Here is a 12244-nt window from a genome sequence, read left to right on the forward strand (position 1 = left end):
TTTTTTTTCTGGTTACCCACTATGGTAAGGTAAAAAATTTTTGGTTGCTTTTAGTATCTAAAACTTTTTTTGTTGCTATTTCAGATCATTTCAAGGGGCAGATAAGTGCTACAAACCTTTTCTTGTATTATAGGTTATTTCTCTGATATTGTCTTTGTCATAATACAAAATTTATGGTATTTCTTTAACACTATTCCCGTCTTTCATTTATTTTTCAAAGAAAATTAAAATATTCGCAAAACTTTCAGTAAAAAAAGATTATATTTAAAAAAAATCTACTCATTACCCATCCTTGAAAATAAATACAATTCACCTAAAGTAAATAAAAAAATACATTCTGACGTTACAGGGGTAATTTCAGTGAACCAGGCATACACGTACACCCAGTTGTCACTGGTAACGCAGTGATATTTTATACCATGTGATGCAAAACATATCGCTGTTATGTCGATCATTTAAAACCAATGCTTATTGTATTCTAAACAACATACCGGTTTCACATATTAAACCTGTGTATCCTGGTTGACAATGACAGAACCAGATGCCGCCGGATACCATACACACACCATCGTTTCTGCACGGAATCGTGTCACATATTGCTGAAATAAAGACAAGCCAATGAAGTTCAATTATCAAAAACCAGCAAAAGAAAACAAAACATGCACATGCAAAAACAAAAGATGCAATTTCGTCTTCAATAAAATTCTACGGCATGTATAACTTTTTCAGAATTATCTTTTTACTTAATGTCAGGTTTTCAAAGTTCATTTACAATCACATTGTAACGTGGAGTTATATTAGTCATAGGTTGGCAACATTGATTTAATTTATGTGTAATCAATGGGAAGTTTTGATAAAAACCCTACTCACGTGTCTCGCAGTGATACCCTGTGTATATAGCAGGACACTCGCACTTGTACCCAATAATTCTAGCTGCGCATGTTCCACCATTATAACAAATGCATCCGTCAAGATCTATTTGCATGAATTTGCATGAAAGACAAGATCGCTTATTATTAGTTCAACGCGTTTTTCGTCACAAAATCAACATCACATACACTTGGTAAAAAGTGAACTGAATCACAACAACAAGCATGACAGATAATTTATAGTTTTAACTAATTTAAAGGCTTTAAAAGCGTTTCTTTTGTTATTCCGATATGTTATTCATATCAAACAATTATATGAATTACAAATCAGAAGAACAGAAGGAAAATAGATAGCTATCGTACAACAAAAATAAATATTTTCTGAAAGGAGCACTTTTGCTGCCTCATGTCAGTACATGACAAAAACAAAGTGCTTTACCCACCTTCGCATGCTGACATTGTGATCGGTCCCTCTAGACTTTGAAGTGAAGTATAGCTGATCGTGTTGAAATAGTACGATGGATTTGTTGCCGCACCTTGTAATTCTTCAACGTTTACACCTGACCCAACACCAGCTGTATAGATGGTTATGCCCATGTTCTTAAGCCTTAGTGCAGCAACAATACTCTCATGTATATTACTTGAACTACCTTGAATATAATGTGTTTTACGTACTGTACAATGTCGTGAAGTGACATTACATATCTACATCGAAAGGATCCAATTAACATGAAAATGAAATGGTAAAATAACGCGTTTGTTTGGGTTTTACGTCATCCAAACACAGTATAAGTCATTTGGCGACATTCCAGCTTTACTGGTGAAGGAAGACCTCATGTGCCCTTCCGTACATCATTTCAGGCACGAACTGGCACCTGAGTAGAACCACCGACGTTCCGTAAGCTAGTTGGATAGTTTCCTCACATGAAAGATTCAAAAGTCTCTGTCGGGATTCGAACCAACAGCGGTTTGGCGCAAGTGGGTTGAATTCAACGACCTTAATCACTCGGCCACGGGCGCCCCAACAACGTGTTTAACAACTCAACATTAAGACACCGCATATTTTACTACAAATAACTTAAAAGGTTTAAATAGGATTTCTCTGTAAAACATATGAATAAATTTTATGTAATAAAATATATATAAAAATTAAGGAGAAACGGCAATCCGTTTTACCATCTGTCATAAGAATAAATATCCCAGTGACATACTTTCTGCGACCTGGACTTGAATTCTGAAACATTTGAGCTGCAGTGTCAAAGGCGGCTGGAATATTCGTATCTCCATCTGGATACCTAAAAACAACAACTACCACAACAACAAAACAAATAAAAACACCGAGGGCACCACAAAGGCGATTATCTATGAATTAATATTTATACATGGTAAAATACACCTGATGAATTTTAATTTTGCGTGAATAATCAAAACTAATGTTTCAATTAGGCTGGAGATTAGTACTGACCAAAGGGGGCATGATTATTGCAAGCTGTCATTTTTGTCCATGTACAAGTTGTTAGTTTCTTTCTACCGAACTTCTAACATCAGGAAACCTGATACCTTTTAGTTCTTTGAATAATTTTATTTAATGAAAATTAATGTGCGTGTATAATACATGAAATAAATAATATAGTTTGATAACTATCAGAAACCGAATTTCTTACATGCACAATATCTCATTTTTAAAGTAACCCTGTTTGATGTTATAAAATCACAAATAAATATTTACCGCGTTAAGTGTCGACAAGAGCTTGCACCATGCAAATTTCAAATAACTTGTAGTAATAATTGATTGTTTTTAGAATGAACTGTCTCAAAAATGAAGTAATACTTAGTAAAACGAATATTCGTTCATAGGTTAGACCTATATCTTTAATTCATGTGAACTTAATATAAATATTTGGAAAAGGTAATCAAATGCAATGCGCTATAAGTGTAAATGTAACCTAACCCGTTAACAAAGAATGCAGCTACTGCTTATTTAGTACAACAACAATATATTTTTGACAGGGTGTTTTCCACAGGTGTTAATTACCGATAATTTAATCATCAACGACACGCGACTGATATGTTTTGGCATGCGTATTCGATCAAGAGATTAAAAGGAACACATATTGACTTTAAGATATTTAAAACAAAGATTTGTTCATAATTACGTTTGTTGAAAATAGTGCTTTTGAAGCCTTTTGAGGCAATACTTTATTAAAATTATGAGCGAAAAAAATGCGTATATAAAATACGAGATTTTTACAATTTAAAAAGGAATTTTAAAATTAACTTAACTTTTTATGTTAAAGTTACAATAAAAGAAATAGATGAGACTATATTATATTTTTTCAGTCTATACAACTACAATATTACATACCATCATATAGATTGTTGATGTTAAATATGATTTTCGAAATACATAAAGTCGAAAACATGAAAGAATCACAACCATTTAATCATTGATCGATTGATTGGTTTTTTGGTTAATTTTTCATAATGTAAATGTATAATTCAATATATTACATTAATTAAGAATACATGTATAAATATTCATCGCCAATTTAACATAAATGTGTTTCACACGGAAACAATAAACTAAATCTTTGCAAATTATACATTGTAGATATGAATAAACACGCAATGTACAAATAGCGCATTATTATTATTATAATTCCTTCACATTTGTCTGGATCCTTATTTAATATAAATCATGTCTCAGCTTTAAAAAATATATACAATTTATATATTTACTGCTATGTAATAAACATTAAATTAATTAAAAACACCGTTAACTTTTTGCTTTTTCCCTTTTTCAAAATGTTGCCGGATCTTAAAATGAAAATAATTAAAATACTTGCCTTAACTTATTTCTCAAAATATCTAACTGGCCTTCTAAAGTACAAAATTGATAAAGGGGTCGAAATGTCTTACCCACTAGGGGTCGAAAAGTCATGTAAAAATGGGTCTAAGAGTCAAGAGGGTCTAGAAGTCATCTTAATATCCTAAGGGGTCGAGAAGTCAAGGGGTCTAGTGTAATTTTCCTCATACAACACTAAATTATTATTTGACCAATGGGACCATAATTGACCAATGGACATGATTCATACCAGTTTTGTAATGGTTAAAAAGGCAACGCTTTATGCTAAATATCAAATCTTTAAACATCATAATTTAACACAATGAAACGTAAATGTGTTTTCCCATATAAGTCTATGTAAATCAAGTAATCACCGGGTGGGGTTAATTTTTAGCGCAGGTAAGCCAAACATGTGTTCTGCAAATTGTCTTACCATAAGCAATATGTCCGCCAAAAAGTTCTTATTTCTTTTTATAGGTTCAAAAGTTAAATAGCGGACACGAAATTTTGTAAATGAGATACGGACGACCTGATCATGAACGGCCTACCATTAGGTCCCGCATCACCTTCTTAATCATAAATCAGTATATAAACATAAAAATGAGTTTAAGGATAGAATTTTGAAACATCAGTAAATATGTTCATACGGCAAAATCATGGAACCTCCGGGTGACGTTTTTATGTCGTTCCTTGACAAGCAGTGTTTGGTCTCCAAGTAGTTTTATCAACTTTATTTATATTCATTTTATTATTAATTCAAACTAAAGTTGTAAACTGTCGATTCATATGGAAAAAATGTGATACATTTTTTTTTCACTCACAACGATTGTATGTTTACATTATAACATTCTTAATTTTAAAAATAATATGACCCACCCTTTTTAAGTAAAAGACAATATTATTCAAACTTGTTTCATATTAACTGTGTTCTTAAAACTGCTCTCTTCAATTCTGCCGCTCCTTGGTATGTATTTAAGTCAAATTCTTTCCAAGAAGCATTGTTGAAAATAATCAGTGCAACTTGTGTGGCCGAAGAACCTATAGGGAAGGCGTCAACAAGCTGTGACACAAAGTTCAGAGAGTAAGTAAACTGTGAGACACCAACACTTCCAGAGCCATCAAGAGCAAATATGATGTCTGCTTGCCTTGCGTCGTGACACTCTAATACAAACAAAACAGAAAACATATATGGTGGCACATACTTCTAAAATAAAGTTTGGTCCGAGATTTCGACTAGAGAATGAAAGGGTTTAATTTGTTACGTCTTACAATCGCTTATATCAATAGAAAAAACTCCGGTCAGCAAGTTTTGTTTCTATCCACTGCTGTTTTATTACTAATTGTTAATCATTATTGTGTACATACGAACCAAAGATGTTAACAAAACAAAGACCGGGTGAATTGAAAATATATAAGATCGAATAACCAGCTCTTTGCACTTTACAAAAATAAAAAGTCGTTTGCTTTCTTGAAAAGTCGAAAACATAAATGTTTATCGAAAACACCATTTTAAAAGAATTTACCTAGATTTGTTACAATTTTAGTAGAGCAAAACAAAACGGTAAAATTGAAAATGTTGCAAGTTAGGTTTGATTTTACCCTTAACTTAAATCCTATAGTGAAATCAGTAGAGAAAAATAATAGCTGTAATCCGAAATAAATCTTATCCCACACACTTTTTGTATGCGCTAAGGTTAACAAAAATCAATTTCATGTCTCTAAAAATCTAAAAAAAAACAAAAAAAAAAAAAAAAAAAAAAAAAAACAACAACAATAAGACAATAAGACAGTTGGGAGCGTTTTTAATGATAATGGAGAAAACAGTGGAACCATAACATATGGAAGCAGTTACCCGACATATGTTAAGAATAATAAAGATAACTGTGTTTTTGATAAATTTACCGTCATAAAATCAAATTAACTTATTCGCAAGTGATTTGTAGAATTTAGTTAAAAAAACTGGAAGAATATAAAAGCAAGGCAAAGAGAAACCCGTATATCGTCAACATATTTAAATAAATTTATACGATATATAGATTAAAAATCCTAACTGAAAAATAAATATCAATCATTAAATTGATCAATACATATCTAAATGTATAATGTAAAGTATTTCACATCGTAAAGAATTATACAGATAGCAAAATAGATACAATATCATTGGATAAGATGGCTTGAATAAGATATACAAATCTTTTTTATTATCGAGCATTAATATCTTATAAATTTATTGAATAAGAATTGATTTGTTAAATCATTAAATAATTATCTACAGTAATTTCTTAGCAGAAGGTTTAACATATCAATAGCCACCATATTGTACATTTATACATGTATAAACATGAATGAAATAAAACATAGTCCTTCTTCTAAAGAATATGACATCAGACGTAAATAATTGAATACTTGTAGCTTTTTATCTTCAGGAAGTTTTAATTGGATTGTGTATGAATCAATAACATTAAGAGTCATCAGAAATTTAAAGAAAAAATAACAATGAAAACTTCTACTTTTATAATAAAAGCATCTATATCATGGAACGATAGTTTTAATACTAATTCATTTACTATGTTAAGGTAAGAGTTGAGTAACATTATTATATCTTGCAAGACATTGGCGTCCTTTCATTGTATTTCATGCATGAGCCGCGTTGAAATGACGTATTTATGACGTTATTTAGAATGAAAATATGTGCCAAGGATGACGTCATTTCGCCGTTATTAAAAAGATATTAAAATGCAGTATTATGTCTTTAATTTTATCGTGAGGTTCTTAAATTCAGTAGAAAATATATAAGTAGTAATTTTGCACTTAATGTCTTGAAGAACGCACTTATTTTAAAAGTCGTTCGTTATCCTGTAAATCTTTGACATGAATATTCATGAAAAATATTTTATAACTAGTTTTCGTAAAAATCGTCAGTAAGTCATATTATTTGTGAGAAATATTGCTAGAAGCATTTTCTGTCCTCCACCGAATAAGACAACTAGTTTAATTAATTCATTTTAAAAATTTAAAATTGATACATCGTTTTGCGAACGTTCTACTTATACAAATATCCTCAAAAGAATCCTTAAGCATATTTACATGAATTAAAAAACAATTTGTCAATACGTGCAAACATATCTACTCACCATTTGCGTTAGTTGTCACGTTAAAACAAAAATACACATTGATAACCAAAAGAAGCCTAATTCTTAAATCCATTTGAATTTTGGTAATTTATAGATTTACATAAATATTTAAGTAAGTTTTATACAAAAATGAAGACTACGCTCATCATCGTTAAATATCGGAAATATCTTTACTTAGTATAGATCTTTACTCGCACTGATTTATAGTCCCAATAATATTATAATAAATTTAAACGATATATAGATTCAAAACCCTAATTGAAAAATAAATATCAATCATTTAATTGATCAATATATATCTAAATGTATAATGTAAAGTATTTCACATCGTGATGAATTATACAGATAGCAAAATAAATACAATATCATTGGATAAGATAGGTTGATTAGATATACAAATCTTTTGAAAAAATTTATTATCGATCATTGAATAAGAATTGATTTTTTTAATGATAAACACTTTAAATGACACATTTCAGAAGAAACAATGTCAGTTATTTCTTAATAGGAAGGTAAATATAATAGGAATCACCTGATTGAGCATATTTCAACAAGTAAACAAGGAAATATATAAAAACATTAAGGTCAGGTAGAACATAGTAAGTAGCCCTTGTAAATTAATATAAATGAAATAAGAGGTAAATCATTAAATAATTATCTACATTTATTTCTTAGCAGGAGGTTTAACATATCAATAGCCACTATTTTGTACATTTATACATGTATAAACATGAATGAAATAAAACATAGTCCTTCTTCTAAAGAATATGACATCAGACGTAAATAATTGAATACTTGTAGCTTTTTATCTTCAGGAAGTTTTAATTGGATTGTGTATGAATTAATAACATTATGAGCCATCAGAAAAAATAACAATGAAAACTTCTATTTTTATAATAAAATAATCGATATCATGGAACGATAGTACATGATCTTATCTTGCAAGATATTGGCGTCCTTTTACTGTATTTCATGTATGAGCCGCGTTGAAATGACGTATATATGACGTTATTTAGAATGAAAATATATGCCAAGGATTACGTCATTTCGCCGTTATGAATGAAGTTGTAATTTAATATGATATTGTTAGGAATAAGCTATAGATGAAATGAATTCAAATAACAGCAACATATGACAGATATTTATATTCTTGAATATAAGACTGGTGTTTCCGTTAGTTTTTACCCATGACGGAACTTTCACTTTTAAAGTAATAACTTTAATTTATTCTAGTGCGATATTATTTTTATTGTAAATGATATTTTTAACAATACCAATTTGCTCAAAATAACCAATATGTACAAGTAGTAAAAACATTTGCCAGTGGTTTCAGCAGGAAGTAAAACGTAACAAGTGCCCCTAGATTGAACTTAAAATATCAAACATTAAACAGAACACAGCTTACTTACAAACTGATATTAATAGAACAGAACAGAAAATTTATGCAAATATGGAAAAAGTGTTAAGTGGAAAGCAACATCTTAATCATAGAATAAATAATTCAAAACTCGAATTGATTTTAGCTTCCCCAGTTTCTGAAAGTTATGTTTAAGCACAGAGTCGGTGGCAAATATTGTTCATCTACCTCTTTTACAGCTTATACCAATCTCATTAACGTCATATCCTTACTGTTCCTCCATTACCCTTTGCTTAGATTAATGGAGAGAAAACGATGCGATTGTAGATATACCCATTTGAATTATAGTTCATGATGATAATGACTTTAATTTATTCTAAAGTAATAACTTTAATTTAGTCTAATGCGATATTATTTTTACTGTAAATGTTATTATTTACTATACAAATTTGTTCAAAACAACCAACATGTACAAGTAGTAAAAGTATTTGCCAGCGATTTCAGCAGGAAGTAAAACGTAACAAGTGCCCCCCCATACTGAACTTATTTAAACTAGTTTAAAATATCAAACATTAAACAGAACAAAGCTTACTTACAAAACTGATATAAATAGAACAGAACAGAAAATTTATTCAAATATGGAAAAAGTGTAAAGCGGAAAGCAACATCTTAATTACAGAATAAATAATTCAAGACTTGAATTGATTTAAGCTTCCCGAGTTTATGAAAGATATGTTAAAGCACAGAGTCGGTGGCAAATATTGTTCATCTACTACTTTTACAGCCTATACCAATCTCATTAACGTCATATCCTTACTGTTTCTCCGTTACCCTTTGCGCTTAGAATAATGGAGAGAAAACGATGATCTGATTTAAATGAGATTGTAGATATACCAATTTTAGAACAACAGTGAATTATAGTTTATTTGTGCACATATGCAATTGCCATATCAAAATATATAATCTTCATTGTTTGAAAGAAAATTTCATATATCATATATAAGCAGATCAAAAAGTAAGTGTCACTTTTGTAATTAATTCATTTTACATATTTAAAATTGATACATCGTTTTGCAATCAACCTTGCCGAACGTTCTACTTATACAAATATCCTCAATAGAATCCTTAAGCATATTTACATGAATTAAAAAATAATTAGTCAATACGTGCAAACAAATTTACTCACCATTTGCGTTAGTTGTCAAATGAAAACAAAAATACACTTTGATGACCAAAAGAAGCCTAATTCTTAAATCCATTTGAATTTTGTTAATTTATAAATTTACAGAAATATTTAAGTAAGTTTTATACAAAAATGAAGACTACGCTCATCGTTGTTAAATGTCGGAAATATCTTTACTTAGTATAGATCTTTACTCGCACTGATTTATAGTCCCAATAATATTTTAACAAATTTATACAATATATAGATAAAAAAAACCCTTACTGAAAAAAAAAATATTAATCATTAAATTGATCAATACATATCTAAATGTATAATGTAAAGTATTTCACATCGTGATGAATTATACAGATAGCAAAATAAATACAATATCATTGGATAAGATGGGTTGATTAGATATACAAATCTTTTGAAAAAAATTATTATCGATCATTGAATAAGAATTGATTTCTTAATGATAAATACTATATATGAAACATTTCAGAAGAAATAGTGTCAGTTATTTCTTAATAGGAAGGTAAATATAATAGGAATCACCTGATTGAGCATATTTCAACAAATAAACAAGGAAATATATAAATACATTAAGGTCAGGTAGAACATAGTAAGTAGCCCTTGTAAATTAATATAAATGAAATAAGAGGTAAATCATTAAATACTTATCTAGAGTTATTTTTAGTAGGAGGTTAAACATATCAATAACCACCATATTGTATATTTATACATGTATATGTGTAAGTTTTAATTAGATTGTGTATGAATTAATAACATACAGAGTCATCAGAAATCTAAAGAAAAAAAGCAATGAAAACTTCTATTTTTATAATAAAATCATTGATATCATGGAACGATAGTACATGATCACAAGTTTTAATACTAATTCACTTACTATGATAAGGTAAGAGTTGTCTACCATTTTCAGTAACATTATTATATCTTGCAAGACATTGGCGTCCTTTTACTGTATTTCATGCATGAGCCGCGTTGAAATGACGTATTTATGACGTGATTTAGTATGAAAATATGTGCCAAGGATGACGTCATTTCACCGTTATGAATGAAGTTGTAATTTAATATGATATTGTTAGGAATTAGTTGTGGATGAAATGAATTCAGATGACAGCAACATATGACAGATATTAATATTCTTGGATGTAAGACTGGTGTTTCCGTTAGTTTTACCCATGATGGAACTTTCATCTAGGGGCTTTCAGATGAGTTGCGTGCAAAACTTAATTAGGCGTCAGATTAGCCTCATCGGGACGGCTATTCCCATGCGAACCGCAACACATGACATATATTGTTAATGCGAAACATTCATTTTACTGACCAAGTGGTTATGAGCAAAAGTTTTAATTTACAAGTATTTTCTTATTAAGTTAGAAGTTTTATGTTATGATCTCAGTACGTGAATTTTTCAAATGTATTTCTATCTATCTAAAGCCAATTGGAAATCAGGCGTCATTTTAAAGAAAATAACACGCGCTTTTATCTCTTGATATCAACTTTATCAAGAAACAGTAATCAAGCTGATATTTCCGGATATGATTTAAAAGATATTAAAATGCAGTATCATGTTCTTGATTTTTTCGTGAGGTTCTTAAATTCAGTACAAAGTACATCAGTAGTAATTTTGCACTTATTGTCTTAAAATACGCACTTATTTTAAAAGTCGTTGGTTATTCTGTAAATTTTTGACATTAATATTCATGAAAAATATTTTATAACTAGTTTTCGTAAAAATAGATGTCAGTTAGTCTTATTAATTGTGAGAAATATTGCTAGAAGCATTTTCTGTCCTCCACCATACATTTTTGATCGAAAAAGACAACTAGTTTTCGCTATGCTTTCGAAAGGGAAAGTTAATTAATATTTTCTTACCCTAAGTTTTTAACCTTAAACATGCACAAAGATAAATAAACATTAAAAGATAGATAGTAAGTACCATTGTTAGTTTCAAAATAAACAAATATGAATCTACACATCTCTTTATCTCTTCACATTTTACTGTAAATGGAAATAAAATATCTTAAACCGTCAGTGGTAATGCAAATGATTTATTTGTATGTGAGGTCACATTATCATGTAGCGTTTAAATGTATGATCATAACCATTGTTCAAGTGTAAAAAGACCTTGATTGTATTGCATTTGAAATTTGCATTTAAAGGTAAACCATTTTCTTATTTCATAAAAGAATCAATGACTTACTTAAGTGTATGTAAATCAATCACTTCTTATTTCTTAATTCTTTAGGCGTGGCTCAAACCTACAGCGGTGAGATGCAGGAAGTTTGCGGTCAACAGCCTTAGCCTTTCGGTCATGGACGCCCTCACCTTCTCTTTGCTGTTGAGCTAAGCTGTAAATGTAGCTTAAAACAGAACTCAGGTTATTTCAGTACTTAGGACATACAACTTTGAATTGCCATAAAAAATCATATATGATGATAATAACATTAGTTTATTCTAAAGTAATAACTTTAAACAATTTTAAAGTAATATAAATTGTGCGATAGAATTTTCGTATTGTAAAATATATTGTTTACTACATGAATTTGCTCAAAACAACCAAAATGTACAAGTAGTAAAACATTTGCCAGCGATTTCAGCAGGAAGTAAAACGTACAAGTGCCCTCATATTAAACTTATTAAAACTAATTTAAAATATCAAACATAAACAGAACCCAGCTTACTTACAAACATATTAATAGAACATAAGAGAACAGAAAATTTATTCAAATCTGGAAAAGTGTGATCCTTCGGAAACATTAATACAACAAATTACATGAAAATTGCCGATTCGGTATGATAGAGTCTGTACATGAGGTATAATGAAAAAATGCAACATTTCTCACGCCC

General features: G+C 29.6%; 2 protein-coding genes across 3 annotated transcripts; both read right to left on the minus strand.

Annotated features, from left to right (window-relative positions):
- Positions 1-445: 445 nt before the first annotated feature.
- LOC132747514 (sushi, nidogen and EGF-like domain-containing protein 1) lies at positions 446-2430 on the minus strand. The gene is made up of 4 exons (XM_060736953.1): positions 2046-2430; positions 1313-1519; positions 871-975; positions 446-599 (listed from the first exon to the last, which is right to left on the minus strand). Exons 1-4 carry the CDS (start codon positions 2110-2112, stop codon positions 469-471), a joined length of 510 nt encoding a protein of 169 aa, XP_060592936.1. The 5' UTR covers positions 2113-2430; the 3' UTR covers positions 446-468.
- Positions 2431-4621: 2191 nt separating this feature from the next.
- Positions 4622-9637, minus strand: LOC132747608 (collagen alpha-1(XII) chain-like). 2 transcript variants are annotated; one of them, XM_060737148.1, is made up of 2 exons: positions 9392-9637; positions 4622-4875 (listed from the first exon to the last, which is right to left on the minus strand). In XM_060737148.1, the coding sequence occupies exons 1-2, from the start codon at positions 9462-9464 to the stop codon at positions 4628-4630; spliced, it is 321 nt and encodes a 106-aa protein (XP_060593131.1). In that variant the 5' UTR covers positions 9465-9637; the 3' UTR covers positions 4622-4627. The 2 variants fall into 2 exon arrangements, with proteins under 2 accessions (XP_060593131.1, XP_060593048.1); XM_060737065.1 differs by lacking the exon at positions 9392-9637 and adding an exon at positions 6849-7108.
- Between the last annotated feature and the right edge of the window lie 2607 nt (positions 9638-12244).

Source organism: Ruditapes philippinarum, unplaced genomic scaffold (genome assembly GCF_026571515.1).
Source record: "Ruditapes philippinarum isolate M1 unplaced genomic scaffold, ASM2657151v2 ctg2666_1_1_1_1, whole genome shotgun sequence".
NCBI classification, from domain to species: Eukaryota; Metazoa; Mollusca; class Bivalvia; order Venerida; family Veneridae; genus Ruditapes; species Ruditapes philippinarum.